This window comes from Zootoca vivipara, chromosome 15 (genome assembly GCF_965207765.1).
Source record: "Zootoca vivipara chromosome 15, rZooViv2.hap1.1, whole genome shotgun sequence".
NCBI classification, from domain to species: Eukaryota; Metazoa; Chordata; class Lepidosauria; order Squamata; family Lacertidae; genus Zootoca; species Zootoca vivipara.
The window spans coordinates 22,815,922-22,842,275 of NC_142598.1; the positions used below are offsets into that span (position 1 = coordinate 22,815,922).

Below are 26,354 nucleotides of genomic sequence, written 5' to 3' on the forward strand. Positions count from 1 at the left end.
GGACACATCGCCCGGGTGTGTCGGGCTCGACTCACCCGTCGACAAGCATCAGATGACCGACCCAGGAGCCCCAGGTCACACGGCACCATGCACCAAGGCAACTCGACGGAGATCACGGACTACCAGGTATTCCAGTTGCCCCATCCCAGCACAGAGAAAATTTATATAGAGGTACAGATAGAGGGAGCCCCATGCCGCATGGAGCTGGACACGGGTTCAACTCTATCCATAATCTCGGCCCGAACATTAAGGGAACTGTGCCCTAATGGGGGTCCCAAACTAAGGCCGGCCCCATTCACCCTCCGGGACTTCCAGAAACGTAAGGTCCCTACTATGGGGGTGGGGACCTTCAGGGTGCAATATCGAGGGCGAAAGCAACAATTGGACTTGCTGGTAGTTAAGGGCCCCTACGTTAGCTTACTGGGACTGGCATGGTTTGGACCTCTGGGGCTAGCCGTTACCGGGGTGAACCGCACTAGCTTACAAGTGGACGTGGACGCCATATGCAAAGAGTTTCCAGGGGTTTTCGATGGGGCATTGGGACGATATACAGGACCCCCCATTGCCCTACAGCTGGACCCCGCTGTACGACCCATCAGGCACAAGGCCCGCCGGGTCCCGTTCGCCCTGAAACCCCGCATAGACGAGGAATTGGACCGGCTCGTGGAGCAAGGAGTGCTGGAGCCGGTGCCCAACGCCCCCTGGGAAACTCCAATTGTCACACCCGTCAAGCCTAACGGTTCGGTCCGCATCTGTGCAGACTACAAATGCACCATAAACAAGGCTCTCACGGCCCATGCATACCCAGTGCCAGTGGTCAGCCATGTCCTCGCCACCCTGGCTGGGTCAAAAAATCTTTGGCAAACTGGACTTGGCCCAAGCGTATCAACAGTTGCCTGTGGACGAAGCCACAGCAGAGGCTCAGACGATTGTGACGCACAGAGGGGCATTCAGAGTTAAGCGGCTGCAATTTGGCGTTAGCGTGGCACCAGGCATATTCCAGAATCTAATGGACTCTCTCCTTAAAGGGATTCCGGGCGTCACCCCCTTCTTCGATGATGTACTGATCGCCGGGCCCACACCAGAGGAATTTGAGGACCGCCTCCGCTCCGTCCTGCACCGTTTCCAGACGGCGGGCCTCAAGGTGAAGCGGGAAAAGTGTTTACTGGGAGTGCCGCAGGTGGACTTTCTGGGATTTAAGGTGGACGCAGAAGGGGTCCATCCAACCGGTGACAAGGTACGGGCCATTTGTGAGGCCCCAGCGCCCAAGAGCAAGCCCGAACTTCAGTCATTCTTGGGACTATTGAACTTTTACCATGCCTTCCTTCCCCATAAGGCAGCGGTAGCGGAGCCCCTACACAGACTCCTAGATAAAAGGGCCCCTTGGGTGTGGGGCCAGCGACAAAGGGCCGCATTCCAGGCAGTCAAAGACTTGCTTGTCTCGAACTCGGTCTTAGCACACTTCGACGAGAGGCTGCCAGTGGTGCTGGCATGCGACGCCTCTCCCTATGGCATCGGCGCTGTCCTGGGACACCAACTCCCGGATGGAAGAGAGGTGCCGGTGGCATACTTCTCCCAGACGCTTGCTGCAGCCGAACGAAACTACTCACAGATTGACAAGGAGGGTCTGGCAATCGTGAAGGGCGTAAAAAAATTCCATGATTTCTTGTACGGGCGGCCCTTTACCATAGTGACTGACCACAAGCCGTTGCTTGGCCTGTTTGCCCCTGAGAAGCAGACCCCCCAAGTGTTGTCTCCACGTGTCCTCAGGTGGTCAATTTTCCTTGCCGGCTACCAGTATGCACTAATCCACCGCCCTGGGAAGGCGATGGGCCACGCAGACGCCCTCAGCAGGCTACCACTACCAGAAACAGGCCCCGACCCAGCGCCTGCGCAAGAGGTTATGACCCTGGAGCTGCTTCCCGACCGACCCATTCAGGCACAAGAAGTTGCGCACCATTCCACAAAAGATAGGGTCATCTCCCGGGTCCTGGACTGGGTGTGGCGAGGATGGCCCAGCAGCAGCCCCGGGCCAGAATTCGCTGGCTACACAAACCGCAAACATGAACTGTCGGCCCACAAGGGGTGCCTGTTATGGGGAAGCAGGGTCGTTGTTCCCCAGCCCCTCCGCAAAAGGGTCCTCACAGCCCTACACGAGACACACCCAGGGGTAGTGAGGATGAAGGCCCTTGCCAGGAGTTATGTGTGGTGGCCGGGGATTGACAGAGAGATAGAGGCCTGGGTCCAACACTGCCAGACCTGCCAAGAATCCCGCCCGGATCCCCCAAGGGCCCCAGTCCAGCCCTGGGAGTCCGCCCGACATCCATGGTCACGCTTGCACGTGGACTTCGCTGGCCACTTCCAGGGAAAAACATTCTTCATAGTGGTGGATTCCTACACCAAATGGCTGGAGGTCGCACTGGTACCATCCACTTCTACGGCGGCAGCCATCCGGGTACTACGTAAGCTGTTTGCGACCCACGGGCTCCCTGACACCCTCGTCTCGGACAATGGAACCGCATTCACGTCAGAGGAGTTCCAGACCTTCACAGCGCAGAACGCCATCCGCCACATCCGCTCAGCACCATTCCACCCTGCCACCAATGGCCAAGCGGAGCGCATGGTGCGGACCACCAAGGACAGCCTCCGCCGCATGACACAAGGGGACTGGGAATACCGCCTTGCCGCATTTCTTCTAGCACAGCACAGCACCCCAAGCACAACGACGGGCCGGAGCCCAGCTGAATTACTAATGGGCCGGCGCCTTGCAACTAGACTGGACCGACTTCACCCCGACAGAGCTCAGGATGAGGTAGTGGTGGGGAAAGGCAGGAACCCCCGGACATTTGTGGCCCAGGACCCAGTGTATGCAAAGAATTTTGGGGCAGGCCCAGCATGGGTACCCGCCACAGTCACCAAGGTGACCGGTCCCGTGTCGTACGAGGTACTAACGGAAGGGGGGCAATGTTGGTGCCGCCACTGCGACCAGCTACGGCAACGATTCCCAGGAGGAACCCGGGAGGAGAGCGGGACAGAGGGGTCCCAAGGGGACAGCAGGGCAGTGAGGCCTGTAGAGCGAGAGGGGTGGGCAGGGGAAGCAGAAGCAGTAGGCACAGAGGGGCGCCCCGAGGCTGGAAGGACACCGGAACCAGAGCTACAACCTAGTGGTTCAGTGGCGCCAGACCAGACAGCCCTGGCACAGCCAGCAGCCTCGGAACACGAGCCAGAACCAGAACCCCTGACCAAGGAACACCCCAGGCCACAACGCACACGGAGGCGGCCAGCAGACCTTGGGGACTACGAATGCAACTTCCCGGGCAGGACTGGAACTTAGAGGGGAGGGGTGTTATGTACTGAGCTGAATCCTAGAACAATAGGATTCACAATCAGCGGGAGCTACCCAATCCAACTCCAGGTGGAAGTGAATCCGCAACCTGATTGGCCTGCTGGAGCAGCCAATCAGGCGGCTGGCAGAAGTGAATCTGCTACCTGATTGGCCTGTAGGAGCAGCCAATCAGGCTGCAGGCAGAAGTCAATCCATAATATAATTGGCCCACAGGTGTAGCCCTGAAGTAGCCAATCACGCAAGGCCCATTGTGTAAATAATGTATATAAGCAGATGGTTTGGGGAAAAGAGCCATTCGTCTTCTCTTCTCCTCCTTGATGACTATGAGCTGAATAAAGAGCATGAAATTCACTCTTGACTCTGAGTATATTTCAGGGTGGTCCCTGCCTGTTTGAAGGAGGTAGTGGTAAAACCACTCCTTAAGAAACCTTCCCTGAATTCGGAAAATCTAACCAATTCTGGCCAGTTGTTAATCTCCCTTTCTTGAGCAAGGTCCTGGAGTGAGTGGTTGCAGACCAGATCCAGGTGCTTTTGGAAGAAACTGTATCTGGATCCATTTCAATCGGTGTTTAGGCCTGGTTTTGGCAAAGAAACTGCTTTGGTTACTCTGTACGATGACCTGTGTTGAGAGAGAGACAAGTCCCTGTTAATTCTTCTCGACCTCTCAGTGGCTTTCAATACCATCGACCATGGTATCCTTCTGGAGCGATTATCCGAACTAGGAGTGGGTGGCACCACTTTGTGGTGGTTCCAGTCCTACTTGGATGGTCGTTCCTAGAGGGTATTGCTTGGGGAATGCTTTTCAGCCCCATGGAACCTTCAATGTGAGGTTCCGCAGGGCTCAATCCTATCCCCTACATTGTTTAACATCTACATGAAACCGCTGGATGGGGTTATCCAGAGGTTTTGGAGTACATTGTCAGCAGTATGCTGATGGCACTCAGCTCTATTTTTCCTTTACATTTGCAGGTGAGGCAGTATAAGTGCTGGACCAGTGTCTTGCCTCGGTAATGGACTGGATAAGAGCCAACAAACTGAAACTCAATCCAGATAAGACTGAGGCACTGCTAGTGGGTGGTTCCCTAGACCGGATGGGTTGGAGATCGCCTGCTCTTGATAGGGTTACACTTTCTCTGAAGGAGCAGGTTCGCTACTAGATCCTTTGCTGTTGCTCAAGGCTCAGGTCGCCTCAGTGGCCTGGAGTGCCTTCCATCAGCTTCGGTTGGTGGCCCAGCTACACCCCTGTCTGGACAGGGATAGCCTAACTACTATTGTCTATGCTCTGGCAGCCTCAAGGTTAGATTGCTGCAGTGCATTATATGTAGGGCTGCCTTTGAAGATGGTTCGGAAACTTCAGCTGGTGCAGAATTCAGCGGCCTGATTGCTCACTGGAGCAGGACGGTTTGAGCATATTACACCTATCATGGTCCAACTGCACCTGCTACCAATTAGTTTCCAATTTGACCTATAAAGCCTTAAATGGCTCAGGACTGCAATATCTCAAGGACCACCTCTTTCCATATGAACCTACCTGGATCCTGAGAGCATCTTCTGAGGCCCTCCTTCATGTGCCTTCTCCTCGAGAGGGCCGGAGGGGAGCAACACGAGAATGGGCCTTCACTGCAGTGGCTCTCTGTTTGTGGAATGCTCTCCCCAGGCAAGTTCGCCTGGCGCCTTAATTATACACCTTTAGGCACCAGGCAAAAATGTTCTTTTTTTAACCATGCCTTTGGTTGATTTTATTGACATCCTATGCCCTTTTAAAATGTGGTTTTTTGGGGGTAGACCATTCGGCTGCTGACTCATTTTCTGTCAGTCTTGTCATGTTTTGTTTTATGCTAGCAATGGGCCATTGAAAGCACAAGCTCCATCTATCTCCAATCAAGTTAATGCATAAGAAAAACATGATTTTCTCTGCTTCCTTGTATTTGTTTTCTGTTTGGTCTGACTTCCTGGTCTTAAACTGCTGAGAATTGCATTTCTCCTTACTTACACTTCCTGGGAGTCAGAGCAGAATCTGTGGACCATTCTGGATGACTTATTTAATAACAAAGTTAGTTATTTATTGTTACGGTTCTCAACCAGCATATTTAATAACAAATATACTGTTATCTGTTCCCCTCCTCAGTCTCTCAAGTGTTAAGAAGTTTCAGGGGTCCTATAATACCGTATACAGCACAAGAGGGAGCAAAGTCAGGCTGTTTACAAATCTGCTTGTGTATTCATTTAATTTAAATCAATAAAGCTATTGATGCTGTTATTTGCGTATTTAAATTCATCTATTCAATTACGCATATTGTGTAGGTTAACTAATACTAATTGTATTGCAAACACTTTAATTTGCGGTGCCGAAATTTAATTCCGTCTGTGGCCCCTCGCGGCCCACTTTGCCTGAGAGGTTGGCCCGCACTGGATTATACAGTATGTGGTAAAACGCACTTTAAAGCACGTCAAAGCTCCGTCGCAGTGGTTTTCTGGGAAATGTAGTCTTCCCCACCCCCTCTCGGGATTGGCTCTTGCCTCAACGCCTTCCTTATAGGAGGTTTCTTGCATAGAGGCCAGGCCAGCCATTGGTCAGCCGGCAGCCAATAGCTACCGAGAGTTCCCTCCGGGCTTCCCCGATTGTTGTGGCCTGTCGGAAGCGGCGGAGGTGTGCGCAGGCGCGCGTCGCGAACTCACCTGTCTTCCGGCTCTACCTGTCCGCGCTGGAGCCGGAGGATGCGGCTGCGCTCGGGGGTCTTCGCCTCCGCCTGCCTGCTAGTGCAGGCGCTGGGCGTCGGGCTATTCCTCAGGGGCTTCTTCCCGGTGCCGGTGAGGTCGCTGCCTAGGAGTGGGGCGCTTGCCGGGCCGCCGGCGGAGCCGCCTCCCACAGGTAAACGCATTGCCTCCTTCCTGGCGGTGTGGGGGGCGGGAAAGGTGTGGGGAGCGTCTCTTCCAGGTCTTGGGGGTGGGGGGTTGCACGTTTGAAAACAACGAGGGTCGGCCTCTTTCTCATCGCCCAAGCCATGAGTTCATCCCTCCACACCCCTTTCCATGGGAAAGAGCCATGGGCGTGGGCGGGGTAGCTGCCCCACCCCTAAATCAAGTAAATAAATGAAAATAGCTTACAAATAGAAATAAGTAAAAAGATTTCGACAGGTTTTCCTGAGCGCTTGTGGTCAAAAGAAAGGGATTTACAACAACTGTTGTCCAATCAAATCCAAGTCCTTATTACGGTTACGGGCTGGTATAAGATTAAAGCACCTCCATACATAAATGTAACATGCAAGATAGGCAATAGTGTAACTGCTGAAGTAAAAAGGGAAAGGGAAAGGACCCCTGGACAGTTATGTCCGGTCAAAGGCGACTATGGGGTTGCGGTGCTCATCTTGCTTTCAGGCTGAGGGTCATCTGGCCAGCATGACTAAACCGCTTCTGGTGTAACGGGACACTGTGACGGAAACTAGAGCGCATGGAAATGCTATTTACTTTCCCACCACAGCGGTACCTATTTATCTTCTTGCACTGGCGTGATTTCGAACTGCTAGGTTGGCAGGAGCTGGGACAGAGCAATGGAAGCTCACTTCGTCGTGGGGATTTAAACCACCAACCTTCCAATTGACAAGCCCTAGAGGCTCAGTGGTTTAGACCATAGCTCCACTCGTGTTCGGCAAACTGCCAAAGTAGAGGGTACATTTACTCATGCTCACAGTTACAGTAGAACAGCATAAGATGAAAACACATAAAACATGTAAATCAAGCCTTCAGTTTTAGACCTGTGTTCAACTGTTGTTGAGACATTTCATTCTGAATCTGCTAGACAGAGCCAGAGAGAAGGTGATGACAGGTGTGTTAGCATACCTGAAAACACATACAGTCATACAATAAACAATAATCCTATGACTGCAGGACAGGGAATGAATCTCAACAAGGTGAGTGTCCTGCCCCCTTCCCAACATAAACCCTGTCTACACCCATGGAAAGAGCCTTGCATGCAGAATGTCCCAGGAGCAACCTCCAAGGAGCCCTGGGATTAAGCCTTTTCTGAAACCCAGGAGTGCCACTTCCAGTCAGTGTAGGCAGTACTGAGTTGGATGCACCCAGTGGTCTGACCCACTATAAGGCAGTTTCCTTTGTTTTCCCACAACCACCACCCATCACGTGGCCCAGGAGAGAGGGAGGGCAAGTGAGTAGGGAGTGAGCTGGCAAGTTGCCCACTTTCTGCAGCAAGGCAGACAACTGGGGATAGTATTTACAATGAAAACCAACCCTTGACTTGACTTGGTGACTCATACATGCCTTAAATATATTTTAGGATTCTCTTCCAACTGGACGAAGGTGCCACCCCCTGTCTTTAAAAAAACTGTCATAGTACTGATTGATGCCTTGCGAGATGACTTTGTGTTTGGCTCGAAAGGCAAAAGGTTCATGCCCTACACAACCCAGTTGGTGGAAAGGGGAACATCTCATAGTTTTGTAGCGGAAGCCAACGCACCTACAGTCACCATGCCTCGAATTAAGGTAAGTTCTGATATTTGGACGTGTGCTTCAGAACAATGTTAGAGATTAGCCGGGTGTCAGGCGTGTTTTGCAACCAGTGCGGGTCTGATTGGCGGCCATGTGTAGATCTCTGGATGCCATGTTGACGACTGACATCTCCATCTGGCGCGCCTCTCCAGCTTTCTAAAGCAGGTAAGCAGAAGAGCTTATTTATTACATTTATATCCCACCTTTTTCTCCAAGGAGTACCTGGTTTACCACCTCCTCAGTTAATCCCTACAACAACCCTGTGAGGTAGGTTCAAGAGGCTGTGACTGGCCCAAGGTCACCCAGTGAGCTTCATGGCTTTGTGGGGATTTGAACCCTGATCTCACTGGTCCCAGTCTGACACTCTAACCACTGCACCACCCTGGCTTCCTAGAGTACTTCTGCTATGGGACAGCTTTATAAGTTAAGCAAGTAAATAAGTATGGGGAAAGCAGAATGTCACTTAGAGAAGGATCTGAAATCTTTCTTTGAAGCTTGAATTTCTTTTAATCTGGGTTGTTTCATTTAATGTTTTAATGTGGTATAAAGTCATTTAAGATTTTTTTTCTTTAAAATATAAAGCTGTATAGAAATGAAATTAATAATAATAAAAATATTAATACATTTCATTAAAAATGGCTCCTAGATATTCCATTGTTGCAACCGTAACCTGGGTTTATGGTGCCATTTGGTGATTAGCTCACATATATGAGTTTCTAATACTGTTTCAGAACTGCTTGTACTTTTTTTGAGAGGACTTCCAGGTTAGCAAGCACTGTAGGTGTAGGACAGAATTTCAAGCGTCGGGTATCTTTGTGCAGGACAGAGTCTTGCTAGCTGTTTCTTCCCCTTAGAACATAATAATAATAATAATAATAATAATAATAATAATAATAATAATAATAATTTATTATTTATACCCCGCCCATCTGGCTGGGTTTCCCCAGCCACTCTGGGCGGCTTACAACAGAGACATTAAAATACACTAATTTCTTAAACATTAAAAGCCTCCCTAAACAGGGCTGCCTTCAGATGTCTTCTAAAAATCTGGTAGCTGTTTCCCTTTTTGACATCTGATGGGAGGGCGTTCCACAGGGCAGGCGCCACCATCCACTGCTTAAGAGGCACCCTGCTTTTGAACAGAGCAGAGGCTTGACTCTTCAATAGCAGCAACTATTGAGAGGAAAACTAGCAAAACTTTGCATGTGTTTGTGGTCCTCATACATTTATGTTCCCCCTTTTGATCCTGGCCATTGGCTTTGTTGTTATACTGAAGGGCAGACCGTGAAAAATCTCCTGTTGTCACATTGAGGGTGGATGGTTTATAAGAGTTTTTGAAAAAATGTTTCTTGAGCGGAACCAGTAATGACTTCTGCTAAGTGTTCATGAGATCAGGGTATAATTTTATTTATATTCTTTGCTCCAGGGAAATGTGCTTAGCAACTCCTTTGTTTTCTGAGATTATATCTACATTTCCCCAAAGACTTGCAAACATACACATGTTCACGACTATGAGGACTTGAAACTTACATTTTTTTTAAAAAAAGGGAAACAGATTATTTAATCTGAATTATGTGATATATTTTGTGGCTTTTTTGGACTGCTGTATGTAGTTACAGCCCAACAAAGGACCTACAAACAAATTGGGATCGGGACATCCAAATTCCACAAAACAGAAGAGTATAAACAAGTTATATAAAACACATTTATATCACAAATATGAACAAATGAAGACTGACATAACCTTTGAATACTCTGTTTAAGAATTAATGTGTGTGCCAGTACATTTTAGGAAGCAACATATTACTATTAGCTGTTGCAGATTTTTTTTTTTTTAAAAAATGGATGCAGTGTAGGAAAGGTGCTAAATTGTGTTTCTACGCTGCAATTGGTTGCATGTAAGAGGTCCATGAGCTTGCTTAGGCTAATCAACAAAAGCTGCTGACATTAAGGATGGAAATATGCTTTGATGGGTTGCAAGCAACCAACACGTCCCATTAGACCAAGGATTTCTGCTTGCAATGTGGGACATCACCCCATCCTCCCATGTATGTGCCCTGTGCCCTCTCCTAATCTGTTCTGGAGTGTTGGGGGAACTCCTAGAACAGATGTAGGGGGTGCATAATTTAGTGCTGTCTTAGAACAACCCAGTACTTTAAAGAATTGATCTGGTCCTATGCATTAAGAATATTTCTGCTGGAAGTTAATGGTGGGCTGTTTTGCTTTAAAGGCTCAGATCTCCAATATCTACATGTCATTGTGGTGGTATGATTGTTGAGGGGCATCAATAACTAATACGTTTATTGCTGTATCTTAAATGAGAGTAAGGAGGCAAGGGCTCCTTTATCAGGTGTTGGCTGGAGATGTGAAAGCCCATGTGGGGACCCCCCCCCCCAGTTTTCCCCCTCTTCATTTTTTTACAGACCTTCACATCTCTAGTGTTTGCATCCAAAAAGATCAGAAGCTGTGATTTGGAAGTCAAACAGACTTCCGGAATGGATTCTGTTCGACTTCCAAGGTACAACTATACTATTTTGTGCATCAGGATAATAATTCCTCAGTACTAATATTAAATGAGTTTCTAATTAAATACTCTGACAACATCAAGAACCGTGTAGTTAGAACTTAATGAGCCGTTGCAATTAATTCATCTTGTGCCCTTAAAACTTACTGCGAAGTTTCCCAAAAAAGACATTGCAATCTCTGTCCCAAAATAGATGCCTGTGAGGATTGATTGTCTGCTTCGGAAAGTGGCCGTCATCACAATTTGTCTCAAGTATCGGTTTCTTTTAATTTTGGTGAATGGATTCTGTAAATGATGCACAACAGCTACAGCGCAGTTGATCAACTTTTTAATTTTGTGTGTTGTGAAACGGCACTCGGTGCTTGTCGTGTCTTTTCCTTGTCTTGTTTTTGCTGTACAGCTGGAATCTTTCCAAGTTCAATATTGGGGATGGGCAGAAGTCTGAGGAGAGGGGAGGGATTTGCGGGCAGGGGAGCTGGATGATGATCCGGTGGAAGGGGGCAGTGATATGTGGGGTTTTGTGGAACCCATGAGGCAGGTGCCAAGGAGAGCCAAGGGGAAGAGACTGGGCACCCAGAGACAAGGGGAAAGGAGGTGGGAGGAAAGATTCAGGGAGTCTTACAGAGGCAGAAGGGGCTGTGCCAGTCCCAGGGAGAGTCTTGCCTTTGGTCCTCCCTTCCACTGTATCATCGCATAAGGAGGGTCATAAAGTGACGGGAGCAACTAGAGCGGAGTTGTAGGGCGCCAGCCCCCATTGCATCAGACAAGGGGTTTAAAGTTAGTTGAAAGGGCTGTGGTCCTAGAGCTGCTCCATCTGTCCGAGTTGGAGTGCAGGGCAGTAGAATTAGATTGCCTAGGCAGCTAGTTAGCAGGGGTGGTGTGTGTTACCATTGCACCTTAGGAGATGATGCAACTGAGTTCTTTGCCAATAAAGAAAGAAACTTCCAAAAGCATGTCTTCGTTGGGCTGGGTTTGCTCTGGACATTCTTGATCTCCTACGGTATCTAAACTTTCAGTGCTGGATCCTGGGAAATGGGAACATTTTTCTCCTTGTTGACGGATAGAAGTTCTGTTTTTCTTAGAAAGCAAATAGTCATTTGCCTTGTTGCTGGCGGCAGCTAGGGACTGTGGGCCAGGTGAGTTCCCATCCTTCTTTCCAGGCTTAGGGCTGGTTCATAACATGGGTGAGGGTTATGTAGAGTTGACTCGGCAAACCCAGGCAAAGCATCGGGCTGCTGTGCTCTGTCAGGAGGAGGACTATAGATATGCTATGGTTTATTTAGATACTGCAGTTTAGCCCGAAGGCCCCCATAGCGGTGAGCATCAGTAATACATATCAATGCAGAAGAAATAAGCCATAAAAGTACAATTCATTAAAAAAAAATCAAGCAAAGCAAAAAAATAAAATAAATAGGAGCAGGATTTTGAATGGGGGTGGGGGTGGGAAATGAAATACTTATTCCATTACGTGCTGGTCCAAGGGATGCACTCCATATCTGAAGATGTCTCTTAGCCCTATTCAATTCCTAGAATACTTGGGCAGCTAGAGGTTCCTGTGCTCTTCTGTACAACTCAGTTTCCAGCTGTGTGCTTTGCAACGCAGGTCACACACCCCTGAAGCCCTCCACCCTTAAGTGCCTGAGCAGAAAGGAGTGGCTGGCCAGCAGATGGCAGACAGACGAGCAGAGAATAACAGACAGCAACTTCACCCAGTCCTCCTCTCACACTTCAGCCCCACAGGGGGCCCATGTGTTCTCCCCCTTCTATTCTGTTGGGTAGAAGACTACTGCCAAGAATGACTTCCATTGAAAATAATCTCAGCTTTGCATTGTGTGTGAACTGGGAATCCCTGGCTTACAACTGAATGATGAACCTGTTGTTTCTGGGTTTGCACATAATGCTAAGCTAAGATTCCCATCACCCTTGAACCTCGGCCATGCTGACTGTGGGGTGATGGGAGGGAGGAATCCAGCAACAATTGGAGGATACCACATTGGCTACATATCTAACCGAGACTTGCTTGGCAGTTGTGTTAGATGTGTTCTCTGGGTTTTATTTATTTATTAAAAAAGTATCTCAGAATTGGTTCATCAAGCTGTTACAGATGATTGTAACAACATTTTTTTTTACTGTCCATGCACCTTTGTCCTAAGGCAGTCTCGTCCTCTTCTCAAACCCTATCAAGATGTTTCCCTCTCTGCTTTTGGGGCATCTGTTTGCAGGCACTGACAACGGGGAGCATCCCGGGTTTCATCGATGTCATCATGAATCTCAATTCTCCAGCATTGCTGGAAGACAACTTGATACAGCAGGCCAAAGCAGCTGGGAAAAGGATAATCTTCTATGGTGATGATACTTGGGTTCGACTATTTCCAAAGCAGTTTGTAGAATATGATGGAACAACATCTTTTTTTGTCTCGGACTATACAGAGGTATGAAAATGCTCCAGTACAGTGATGTAAGAAATTGCATTGTTAGGTTAGTGTGCAAATAATTACTGTGTGAAAATTTGATTTATTTTTTGCCTATATGTTAAAGATCCAGCTCATAGTAAAAAGGCTGGATTGATCTGTGAAAATTCTAAAGCATGTTTTAGTTGCCACATTTCTAAAATGGGTATGTTTTTCATGTCTGTGTTGTTGTTTTTTGGTTGGGTTTTTTTGCAATTGGGGGCAGTCAAATAATTGACAGGCTCTGCCTCCCCATTGTGACGAACTACTAAAAGCTCCATATGTAGTTGTCACAAAATTGCAGGCCAGCATTCCTTACTTTAGCTCAGGAATGGAGAGCTTGTAGCCCTCCAGAAGATGCCAGACTCCAACTCCCATTATTGCTGAGCATTGACTGTGCTGACTGCAGCTGATGGGGGTTGGAGTCTAACATCATCTTGAGGACCACTGATTCCTCAGCCCTGCCCTAGCCTGCACAAACCCTTGAAAGCTTTGGAATTGCCATTTGCAGCAAGTACAACTGGTCCAAAAGGACGCGGGTGACACTGTGGTCTAAACTGCTGAGCCTCTTGGGCTTGCCGATCAAAAGGTCAGCGGTTTGAATCCCCGTGACGGGGTGAGCTCCCGTTGCTCGGTCCCAGCTCCTGCCAACCTAGCAGTTTGAAAGCATGCCAGTGCAAGTAGATAAATAGGTACCGCTCTGGCGGGAAGGTAAATGAAGCTGCTTAGTCACGCTGGCCACATGACCCGGAAAAACTGTCTGCGGACAAACGCTGGCTCCCTTGGCCTCTAAAGCGAGCTGAGCACCGCAACCCCAGAGTCGTCTTTGACTGGACTTAACTGTCAGGGGTCCTTTACTTCTACCCTTTTTTTTACAACTGGTCCACTTGGAACGGTTCTCTAGAACTTCAGGCAGGGCTCTTTCCGGTCCCTTTTTATTTTGTATTTACTATGTTTTATATGCTGCCTTTTCTACCAAAGAACTCAATATTATTTATTTATTTTAAAACAATGGATACATGAGATACAAGAAAGCTAGGGAGAAGAGGAAAATAACTTACTTGAATATTGCCCTTTTCATACGGTTATGTTAATGATCAGACAGAGAAATCTCTGCAAGGTTCTAGGAGAGAAGAAACAAATTCAGTTAGGTCTACATGGTTACTTAATTCTTATTAACTGGCCATCTGCCTAAAGATCCTTCTATACCAGTGTTTCCCAAACTTGGGTTTCCAGATTTTTTTTTTTGGACTACGATTCCCATCATCCCTGATTATTGGTCTTGCTAGCTAGGGATGATGGGAGTTGTAGTCCAAAAACATCAGGAGACCCCAGTTTGGGAAACACTGTTCTATAGTGTTTCTTGGACTCCAAGACTCCAGAGGAGAGGGGCATCATGTTTGAACGCTCCTCAGTTGAAAACAACTCATTGTATGTAGAAAATGAGCGTGTCTGTGAGAGACATTCAGCCTTGCCTTCTCCCTTTAGTGTGCAATTTCCGCTCTTGTGTAGGAAATAATAGGAATCATTGCAGTGTGATAGAGTCCAGGAACAGTTTTTCCCCCTTGGATTCTGCCGACTGTATAAATTGCAAGCTTGAAAAATTAAAATGGCGGAGAAGTTTCAACCTGCCTTTGCTTTTCCTTTCCCTCTTAAGGTTGATGATAATGTTACCAGACACTTGGATAACGTGATGAAAAGAGAAGACTGGGACCTGCTCATCCTTCACTACTTGGGGCTGGACCATATTGGTCATCTGAGTGGACCACACAGTCCTTTAATAGGGCCAAAGCTTTCTGAAATGGATAACATCATCAAGAAGATTCATACTTCTCTCCTCTCCAAGGTGACATGCATGTATAGTGATATAAATTTAATCACGAGAGTAGGAGCAGCATAATGAAGCCTTAGGTTTCTATCCAATGTCATTTATACACTTATCAGCCTGTCCTAATGCATGCTTACTTGCAAGAAAGTCCCACAAAATGTAGCGAGGCTTTTTCTCAGGCAAATGTACATAGGTTTACAGCCTTCGTGGTGCTGTTGCCTTTGATGTTTGGGGCAAGTTAACCTGACACCCTTGAAAATCTTGGCCAGTGTGTTAAGGACACGAGTAATCACCACAATTAAAAATCTCATCAATGCATGTGGCACAATTTCAGGCGTTCTGCAAAGGCTATTTTCAGGCGTTCATGGCTATTTCAGGCATTATGCAAAGGAAAATGCATGTTTGCCACCCACCTGACAACTCAACACGAAGCTGCGTCCGATAGCAGCTCTCTCGACAAGGGCACCTGCATGTAATACACACGACTGCGGTACTCAGATTGCATATTTTTTTTCAGTGAAATGTGTTGAGTGACCTTAAAGCTCCATAAGGAAAAAGGACCAACTGCCAACTTTTCCCACGGTGTGTGTAAAAAGGAAAAAAAGAAGTTTGGTGCTTAGTTACTTGAAAAAGTGATGCCGGGGCTCAAATCTGAGAATGCCACTTCATCTGGAAATTATTCCATCCTCCCTGAATCCCTGATCTGTTGGGGGACTCTCTCTACTTCCGAAGCCATTAAGGAAATGCCCTTTGAAACTGCTCTAGTGTTTGAGGGTGAAATAGGTGCCTGTTTGGAGGTGGGGGGAGCCTTGGCACTCGTAAAGTCCTGTCTGTGCTGTGTGGCACAAACTACATGTGCCATGGTGCGTCTCTCTGCCTTTTTCTTTTGGATGACCAGTACAGTCATACCTTGGTTGACGGAACGCCTTGCGACTTGGAACCTTTCGGCTCCCAAACGCCGCAAGCCCGGAAGTGTTTCGGTTTGCGAACATTCTTTGGAACCCGAACGTCTGACAAGGCTTCCGTAGCTTCCGATTGGTTGCAGGACCTTCCTGCAGCCAATCGGAAGCCGTGCCGTGGTTTCCGAACATTTTGGAAGTCGAATGGACTTCTGGGGCGGATTCCATTTGACTTCCAAGGTACCACTGTAGTGGCCAGCTTGTAGTGGCCCTCTGTTTGTGAAATGCTCTCCCCAGGGACGTTCGCTTGGCACCTTCATTATATATTTTTGGGCACCAGGCAAAAATGTTCCTCTTCAACTGGCCCTTTGGCTGCTTAAAATTCTATAGCCTCTTAAATGTGTCTGGGGGAAGGGGGGGGGAGTATTGCTTTGCTGTTTTGTTCTATGCATTTACTTGTTTTTATCCTGTATTTAATTCTGAGATCTTATGACGAAGGACAGTATATAAATCCAATAGATAAATAAATAACAAACAACTGGCTCAATGACAGCCATTCCTCAAACTGCAGGTGGGGGACCTGGCGCCCTCCACACATTGTTGGGCTCCACTTCCCATTAGCCCCACCCAGCATGACCAGCATTGTGGGATATGGGGAGCTGGACCTCCCAGCAGCTTCTACAGCGCCATGGGTGCCCTGTTCCTCCTCAAACGGTTTTGACTACGACCACCTGTGCTTTCTGAGCTTAGATGTTGCGAGTTAAGGAAACGAAATGGTTAACGGAGTATGTCAACATTGCCCCGCTAAGCCCTCGGCAATTTCCTTCCTTTGCAGGAGGAGGGAGAGGTGGCTTCACCCCACCTGCTCGTTGTGTGTGGCGACCATGGGATGTCCGAAACAGGGAGCCACGGGGGATCCTCGGAAGGCGAAGTGCGGACGCCCCTGCTTTTCGTCAGCTCTGCTTTCGACAGGGCCGGGGGTAAGGGCTGGATTCCTCTTGCCAGTGCTGTTATTTCAGTAAAGAGATCCAGCTGCTTTTATTAAAAAGTGCCGCAGAGGAGTAGCTACTCCCTTGTGAAATGCTTGTGAAATGACGCAGCTTTAGAAAGGTGTGCTTAATGTGTCCTGGTAGACAGTCTTATTTCAGAAAAAGAGAGAGTTAAAAATGTCTAAGGTCTGTGGTAGCCCTAGCATTAATAACGTCAGGACAGCTGCACAAATTGTTATAGCTAGGAAGTGGAAGGGGGAAAGGTGACTATAAAATGGAAGAATGGTACAAAGAGCTGTGGGATATAGCTATTAATGATAAATTAACATGTGCAATTAAGGTAAGACGAGGAATATGCAGGAGAAATGATTTTGAGGAGATATGGAAGGTATTTGTGGGATTGGTACTGTTAAAATGGAAAGGGGTCAAACCATCGCAAAGAGGTGTTGAAATTTTGGGAGGTTGGATAGGTACAATGGAATGGCCTCGGTGCTGGGGTGCACATTTTTTTCCTTATTTATTTATGATTATTACTTTGTCAAAATAATAAATAAAAAATGTCAGTGGGTTTTTCCTCTTCTTTTTTTCTGGACTACCACTCCCCTCAGCCTTAGGTATCACAATGGAACTTCTGGGTGTGATGATTAAAATATTTGCAGGGCACCAGGTTAGAGGAGGGTGTCATATTATTATATGTTGTTGTTGTTGTTAGCTATGAACGGCTCCAGTGCTTTACTCCGTTAGGAAGGTAATAATGGGGGGGAATCTTGATCTGTTTTGGTTAGAACGTGGCGGTGATAATGCCAAGGTTGCAGGTTCAATCCCCTTATGGGCCGGCTTCATATTCCTGCATTGCAGGGGGTTGGACGAGAAGATCCTCAGGGTCCCTTCCAACTCTACAATTCCGTGATCAGAAGGAACATGATTGTGTAGCAAATACCTCTTTGCATTTATCATATTTTTGGGAAGACAAGCCAGGGAAGTCTTAGCTGGCGTCTTTCTCCTCTCAGGTCTCCTGAAACCTCCAGAGCTTGTTCAGCAGACTGACTTAGCCGTCACGCTGGCCATTGGCCTTGGCTTGCCCATCTCAAGGAACAGCGTCGGGCAGCTTTTGTTGCCTGTTGTGCAGCAGAAGACGGTGAGAGAACAGCTGCGGTACTTGCATTTAAATGGATTCCAGCTTAGCAGACTCCTCCAGGAGAACATGGCTACCTATGAAAAAGGCAAGTAAGTTAATGTCTGCGCCTTTTATGATAGCCGCCGAAACATTCTTAACCCACAGGAAACCCACTTTGAAGAAATAACAGTACTGTATTCTGATTGTCAGGGGACTGAAATAGATTTTTGTAGCATGACAGGAGAGAGACAGGATCAAAAGCAACTCTTTTGGTTCCCTCCTCCTAAGGCAGAACCTGCTGATGGTCAGTTTCTGCTCTAGTGCGGACATCAGGCTGAGGCATTTCGTAATTTTCACATTTAAATCCTGCTGCGGAGGGAAATGGCAGCTCTTCTCCCTTCTTTATTTTAATTTAATTTAATTTAAACTGTATAAAACAAATGAATTGTTAGCTTTAACTGTGGTTTAAAGTGGACACGTGCTCATAAATACTTGGGTTTCTTTGCAAACTGTGTTTCGGATTCTGTTTTTAAAAGTGAGTTTGCAACTCAGTGGTTGCGAGGGAACCATCGCAGACCTTTATGACTCGATGCAAGTAAGAAGAATCCTTTCCTCAGATCCCTCAAATAACTTTCTGGTCTGCGTTAATGTCTCTTATGACTAGATCCTGGATTCCAGCAGTTTAAGATGGCGGAAAAATCCCACGGAAGCTGGCTCAAGCTCTATTTGGAGGGGAATACCTCGGAGGTCCTCAGAAACCTCGGCAAAAAAGTTCTCAGGCAGTATTTAGAGGCCATCAGGGTCCTGAGCTCTTCCTTAAGCAAGCAAGTGGCACAATACGACACATATTCAATGATAGTGGGGACCGTCATTATTCTGGAGGTACGGTTGAGTATACTGAAGCCGTCAAAATTTTCAGTTCAGTCAATAAGTCACTACACTATCTCTTTTTAAAGTACTTAGAAAGTACTTTTTTCAAATTTAGGTGGCAACATATCGGCCAGGAGAAGAGGATCTTTCTTCAGAAGTTGCTGACATGGCCTTGCAGCTTACATGTGTTGTCTCTGGTTTTTATATAGGCAGTATAAAAAGACTGTTTTTCTGACAGTAGCGAAAGCTTCTCTATCTAGATCCACGCTGCCTATATTTTCATCAAAAACCTTGTACGTACAAGATGCCTATGCTGGATTGCAGACTTTCTCTGCAGTTTCCAGTTTGTATGCTACGTGGCATTGGGAAGGGGCTGCTATTTGAGAGACCCAAGCCTGAAACTCTTATGAGCGTGGGAAAATATTTTGTGTGGGTTTTCCCCCCTGTCGGATCCTGGCCTGCGGCTCAAGCGCTATAGCGATGAGTAAAAGAGCAAGTCTTGCCTTTGCTCCCAAAATGCTCACGAGCAGTAGATGCAGAGAAACGCTGTCTTGCTTGGCATTCTGGGTAGTTTGAGAAGTCAGCCAGTCTGGTCTGTCCCTTGTGCCACTCATAATGTGAAATAATGCAGGACCCTAACTAAATATCACAAAGAGCCAAGGGGCACGAGAGTGTTGGGCTAAGAGCTTGGAGACCAGAGTTCAAATCCCCACTCAGCCATGGCCACTGGGTGACCTTGAGCCAGTCAACATCTCTCAGCCTAGCCCAGCTCACAGGGTTGTTGAACATAGCTGTCAACCCTCCCGTTTTTGGCAGGAAACCCCCGGATTTAAATCCGTTTCCCGCCACGACCCCAGATTGTTAAATACCCAGTAAATTTACCGGATTTCCAAGGAAGCAGCTCCTCCCCCTCCCTGCTGGCCAGGGAGGCTCCACTCTGCCCCCCCCCCTGCGAGCGAGCAGCCAGCTGCTGCCCGGTAAAACGCCTTGCTCGGCGGCTGGCTGCTCGCTCACTTAACGAGTGCTGCCGAAAATCGCCTCTGCACATGCCTGAAAGCGATTTTCTTTCGGTGCCCAGACATGGGCAGAGCCGGCACCGAAAGTCGCTTCTGCGCATGTCCAGACACGCGCAGAAACGACTTCCGGTGCCGCACCGCTGGGTGAGTCTGCTGATCCCTTATTTTTCAATGCGGAAGTTGAGAGCTATGTTGTTGAAAGGGCAAAATGGAGGTGTGCAGTGGGGAGGACCAGGTACACCCCCTTGAGGCCATTGGAGGAAAGGCAGGATGGAAACATAATGGTAAAAACAACAACCAATAAACTGCTCCTTCCACTGGTTTTGAGTTCTAGATTCTCATGGGATGTTCTTGCTTGTTTTATCCTTCTAGGTGCTGGTGCTGCTTCTATTGAGTACCGCAAGAGCTCTAAGCAGCAGGGCGGAACTGGAAGTGCCCCTCTCCCTATTGTGTTCTCTGCTGTTCTACCTGACATGCCTGATGCTCTGTACGGTTCATGTCGTCGTGTGCACTTCGGCAGAGAGCTCGTGCTATTTCTGCAGCATCTCATGGCTAACAGCCACTGGAGTGATTGTGCTGATTTCCGGGCTTCTCTGCGTCGTTCTCTCTGCCCTGGAAAATGTGTTTGTGAACCCCAAACAAATGACAAAGGTAATAGATACAGGAATGTAATTTAAGCTGCCAGGGAATGTGGATCTGTAATTGTCTTCTGCCTTGTTGCTTTGGAAAACCAGTACACCTTTCACATGGTACCTTAAACCTAGTGTTTCCCAAACACGGGTCTCCAGCTGTTTTCGGACTACAGTTCTCATCACCCCTGACCACTGGTCTTGCAAGCGAGGGGTGATGGGAGTTGTAGTCCAAAAACAGCTGGAGACCCAAGGTTGGGGAACACTGCTTTAAACCTTTGCAAGGAAAAGCATACATCATGCACCAGCATGCTGCACATTTATATTCAGCACCACCACTTCTGCCTGCCGGTAGCCCCTGATAGGCAGACAAGCCCACAGTGTCCTCCTTAAGGAGGCTGACCTGGCACCTACGTCACAATCTTTTCCATGCTAAGCAAAAGCGTTGCTTTTTGTCCCAGGAATTTTAGCTTGTAGAAAGCATGCTAACAATTGCATTGGTGTTGTTACTGTATTCGTACTGCTATACAGTTAGTTGCATACTGCCCTGGAATTCTAAATAGGATGGTCTCTCCCCCCAGACTGGAATTGGACATTAAGTGACTCCCAATTCTTTGCTTTTCCATTGCCTGTTTAATTTTTTTTTTAACCCACCTACTTCTCAACATGCAAGGGTGGTGAGGTCTTGCAGTCCAAGGCTGTTACACATGATTTTAGCATGGCAAATTGCAGACATCGATTTGCCACAGTGGTGATATTGCTGTCTTAAAGGTAAGCTGCTGTCAGTTATAATGACTAAATTACCAGTGCCTAAGAGCAGAGTTCAGGGAGATTAGTGGTGGTGGAGCTGCTGGCTCGGCTCTTCTGCAGAGCTTCAACGGGCATCTTTTAGTCTTTGAAAATCGCTGCATGAAAGCTGCTTCTCCCAGTAATCCATGTTATCCGATTTTTCTACTGGAGCGGTAATGAAAACCCTAGTTTTGAAGTCGCGTCTACAGATTTCAGTAAAACTGCTTTTTAACAAGCAGCTTCTTGCAAAAGAGTTGTGGGAATAGTTTTGTATAAAAGTGGCATGAAATTGTGATGGGAAAAACTAGCGCAGAAAAAGGGGGAGAGGGCGAAGGAAATTAAGCCCCTCCCTTTTACTTGAAAAGAGGAAGAGAGAGATAAATTAAACAGGCCGATAACATTGCAAGAAGTGTATAACGTAATAGAGAAGCTTAGACCCGGGAAATCCCCAGGAACAGACGGCCTTACTAACCAGCATTATAAAATATTCAAAGAACAATTAGGAGGTATTTATGTGAAATTGATAAATGAGATATTAGAAAAAGAAATATTCCCCCAAAGCTGGCAAGAGGCCTACATAACGCTCATCCCCAAAGGCGATAAACAAAACGACCAAGTAGAAAACTTTAGACCCATATCCCTTTTGAACGTAGACTACAAAATTTTCGCAGGGGTCCTGGCAAATAGGATTAAAGATATATTAAATAGAATAATCGGTAAGAATCAACAAGGATTTCTGCCCCAAAGGAAAATGAATAATAATGTGAGGATATTATTGGACCTGATAGAATATTTAGATTGGAATCCTGGGCAGAGTAGCTTTTATTTTCCTGGATGCTGAGAAAGCCTTCGACAACGTTAATTGGAAATATATGATGAAGGCTTTAGAAAATATCGAAGTCGAAGGGAACTTTCTAAAAGGTATCCGGGCGATATATGGGAAGCAAAAAGGCAAATTGATAATAAACGGGGAAGTAATAGAAGACATTGAAATAACAAGGGGCACGCGACAAGGATGCCCACTTTCACCCCTTTTATTCATATTATCAATTGAGTTTATGTTAAAAGGAATTGAAGAGGATGGAGGAATTAAAGGGGTGAAAGTAGGAAAAATTAATTGCAAATCTATGGCCTTTGCCGATGATGTTATCATCATGCTAGAGGATCCCACAGAAAATATCAAGAATCTAGAAGAGAACTTACGGAAATATGGAGAAATATCTGGCTTTAAGATAAATGCAAGGAAAACAAAGATAATTACAAAAAATATGAGGAAAAAAGAAGAGGAAGAATTAGGAAAGAAAGTGGGATGGGAAATTGTGAAAAAAGTAAAATACCTGGGAATAGAAATAACAGCCAATAATTTGAATTTATTTGAGAATAATTATAGAAAGAAATGGAGAGAAATCAAACAAGATTTAGAGAGGTGGAGTAATTTAAAACTAACCCTCTCCGCGAGGATAGCAGCGATTAAAATGTCAGTATTACCTAGGGTGATTTTTTTATTCCAAATGATTCCAATTATAGAGAAAAGAGAGATATTCGATAACTGGAGGAAGGATCTGAGTAGATTCATATGGGGAGGAAAAAAGGCAAGAATTCAATTTAGATTGCTAACCGACATCAAAGAAAGAGGAGGCTGGGGAGTACCAGATTTTAAGCTGTACCATGCTGCGGCTGGTATATGCTGGATTAAAGAATGGATGAGATTAGAAAATAAAGAATTATTAAATGTAGAAGGATTTAGAAATAATCAAGGGTGGCATGCTTATTTGATGGAAGAGAAAGAAGGAGGTCATAGAGAGTTTAGAGATCATGTCATTAAAAAGCCACTATTGAAGATATGGAGGGAAAATAGAGACATCCTAGACTTCAAAATTCCGTGGTGGGTTTCCCCCACAGAGATGACAACATTATTTAGTAAAAATACAGAAAGAAAGTGGGCAACCTACCAGGAATTATTAATAAAAGAGAATGGATAATTAAAATTAAAAACATATCAGCAAATGAAGGAGCACTGCACAAGCTGGCTACATTATTGTCAAATACAGAGCCTATTCCAAAAACATAGAAAAATTGGGTTTAAAGAGGGGAAATCTAAATTGCAAGAAATTTTGATAGAAAATAATGAAAAACCATTGGCAAAATTATACAACTATTTGCTAGAATGGGAGGTGAAAGATGAAATAGTTAAAACAACCATGATTAAATGGGCTCAAGACATTGGGAGACCCATTTATAGCAACCAATGGGAGAAACTATGGAAAGAGGGATGGAGATTCACGGCCTGTGCAGGAATAAAAGAAAATATGTTAAAATTAATGTATAGATGGCATCTTACTCCAGAGAAAATTGCGAAAATCTATAAAACAAGCTCGAACAAATGCTGGAAGTGCCATGAAAAAATAGGAAACTATTATCATTGTTGGTGGCAGTGCAAGAAAATTAGGGAATTCTGGAATATGGTATATGAAAAGTTTAAAAAGATACTTGAACCCCCTTCTTTGACCAGCTTATCTACGTGGGCAGAAATGTGCAAGCTATGGGGAACCTTAGCTTGGAATTGGTGAGGATGATAGAATTGGTGAGGACTGAAATCAGTACATACAGCTGTGAGTTTATGAGCAAACCTTTTAAAGCTACTTTGGTTCCAGTGTGTCGCTGTATGAGAGATTGAAAAGAAAGCATTAAAGATTAGCCTTTCGGCTAACAGCGAGTGGTAACTTCCCTTGACTTGTAGGTTAACCTTGTGCATTCCTTCAGAATCTTAACATTGAGGTTTTGATAATATGGAAATTGAGTAGGAAAAAGGGCACACAAGCATCTAAACGTACATTGACTTGGTTGATTTGGCTCTGACTGACCATTGTAATCCATGTGCTGGTAACCTCAAGACTGGATTACTGCAATGCGCTCCATGTGGAGCTGCCCTGGGGGCCTAGCTTGGAAGCTCCAGTTGGTGGCGAATCTGTTGGCCAGATTGCTGATGGGGGGGGGGCACATGGCCAACGACATGTGACACCACAGTTAAAACATCTGCACTCCAGAGTCATGTTCAAGGTCCTAGTATTCATTTACAAAGCTCTGAAACACTTAGGTCCGGGGTAGGAACTGTCTGAAACCGTACCTTCCAGCTCAGCTGCCTAGTTCATCTGTAGGAGTGTTGTTCGTCATCTCCTGAGTTGGCAAGGTTTATCTGACAGCAAAAGGAAACTGAGTCTTTAGTTTCATTGGCCCTGCCTGCCCTGTGCAATGCTCTGCCAATAGAAATTCAGCAGGCTTCTTCCGTGTTGATATTTATACATCTGTTGAAAACTTTTTCTATACTGCTTCTGCATAGAAAACTATACTGCTTATGCAGGCAATTAATAAAATATCCTATCTGTAATAGTTGGGTGATTTAAAATTTGTATATAGTTTGTATTGTGAATATGTACGTTAGTTGTAAACTGCTTTGATTTTGAGCCCCGCATTGCAGGGGGTTGGACTTGATGACCATCACGGTCCCTTCCAACTCTACAATTCTATGATTTTTATATACTGTATATAAATAAAACAAACTGACTCGCCACAAGTGGGAAGCATTTACCCCCTCCCAAGCTGAGGGATTCAAGGTGGTGGTCTCCAGTAAAAATAATTATGCTTCATGTTTAATTATGAGCTTCAAGTTTTAAAAAGGAGGGCTCCAAAGAGGTTAAGTGGTATGCCCAAGGAGCAGCCTTCACCAACCTGGTGCCCTCAGATGTTTTGAACTACAACCCTCACCAGTCGCAGCCAGCAAAGCCATGCTAACTTGGGTTTGATGGCGAGTTATGGTCCGAAACATCTGCTTGATGAAGGCTGCTATAGACAAAGTCTGAGCATAGCTGGCAAATATTCTTTGATATACCTGTAGTTAAAGAGTTATTATTCCTGATACCTTCTGGCAGTCAAAACTGATTACATTGAATGCATAGACTAGAGCAGTAATGAATAAGCAAGTCAGTCTTTCTATTTCCCACTAGCTGGCCCTGCATGCGTTGCTGTGCGTTAGTCTGTCAAATGGAGGGTAATAGCCCCCCTTCAGATCCCCCTGAGTCTCAGAGTCCCCCTGTTTTACAGGATCTCGTGGCGGAAGCGGGGTTTGTGGGTGTGGGCTAGACTCCATGGGGAGGGAGGAGGAGGTGGAGGAGGAGCTGTGGGAATAACGCCACTTGAGGGCGCTGTTTTAGTTTGTGGAAAAGCAGGTTTTTACCTGCGCAGGTATGAGATGTGAGCAATCCGAGGTTGTGCAAACACTCGGGTAGTGGCATGGACCGTTGTGTCCAAATTCCAGGACAATCGGTCAAGCGGTTTCGGAGAAAAGTGGAGCCCACAGTTTCACCTTTTTTACATTTATATATATATAGATGTATACATCAAAATCCTTTCAAGCACTACCTAGGCAGTGAAATCTGAGAAGCTTAACATTCAGCATTGAAGTCTATGACTTTGGTCAACTGAACGGCTGGATATTTTTTATAGACTTCTCTCTGCATGTCTTACTAGTGTTCAGATGCTATCCCTTTATTTTATTTGACTGCGCTTTTCCAGAGTCGTTTCGTTTTTTGCAGAGCTAAGCCAGTGTTTCTCAAACTTGGGACTACAACTCCCATCATCCCTAGCTAGTCAGGAAGGATAGGAGTTGTAGTCCAACAACCACTGGGGACCCAACTTTGAGAAACACTGAGCTAAGTGAACTTCAGTTTGCTAAAAAATGGTGCACTCAAGGATTTCTGAAGAGCTATTCTTAAATTGGGTTACTCTGCAGCAATTAACATATAAAATAGCCATTTCCGAGGTAGCCTTGCCTGGCGGCTTCTTAGGAAATAAACCCATAGCTTTAGTATGAGCAACGTAATAACCAGCGGATCAATATTATCTTTGCTGCAGCTGTAAAGCTAAATGAACAACTGTAGATAGTTGGTTTTTTTCCCTTTGCATTGCAACACGCTGGAAAATGGGTAGATTTAAAGAGACAAGGGAAACGGCTCCCTACTTACCGCCTTTAGAATTTTCTGATTGCGAAAAGATTTTCTATTTTTAGCTCCACATCGAGGCACTTCATACTCAGTCGTGTGGCTGGAGACAATGTGGACTTTACATGTTAATGCCAGTTATTCAGTGAGAATCCCCGCACACTCCTTGAAAGAGAACACTCAGCCGTTTCAATGGCACAATTAACTGAATGTTGACAGCAACTCTGAATTACACTGAAATTAACCTTGTTTCGGGCTAGGAATATAGGAGAATTACATAAAACGTAACAAAAATACCGTTGTCGTTGAAGAAGCAAATGTGTGCAATTTTATATGCCGGCGGGCTCTAATGATACGTTGGATTCTTCCCAAATTATCTCGCCAACATATTTTT

At 46.1% G+C, this 26,354-nt stretch overlaps 1 protein-coding gene across 1 annotated transcript in view; it reads left to right on the top strand.

Annotated features, from left to right (window-relative positions):
* The first annotated feature begins 5,968 nt into the window (after positions 1 to 5,968).
* PIGG (phosphatidylinositol glycan anchor biosynthesis class G (EMM blood group)) overlaps positions 5,969 to 26,354 on the top strand; it is a 49,783-nt gene continuing 29,397 nt past the window's right edge. The window contains exons 1-8 of the mRNA XM_035097127.3: positions 5,969 to 6,218; positions 7,641 to 7,846; positions 12,599 to 12,808; positions 14,484 to 14,672; positions 16,389 to 16,533; positions 17,553 to 17,765; positions 18,324 to 18,541; positions 19,918 to 20,196. Coding sequence (XP_034953018.3) covers positions 6,065 to 6,218; positions 7,641 to 7,846; positions 12,599 to 12,808; positions 14,484 to 14,672; positions 16,389 to 16,533; positions 17,553 to 17,765; positions 18,324 to 18,541; positions 19,918 to 20,196 — 1,614 coding nt within the window. The 5' untranslated portion in view covers positions 5,969 to 6,064. The remainder of the gene's footprint in view (positions 6,219 to 7,640; positions 7,847 to 12,598; positions 12,809 to 14,483; positions 14,673 to 16,388; positions 16,534 to 17,552; positions 17,766 to 18,323; positions 18,542 to 19,917; positions 20,197 to 26,354) is intronic.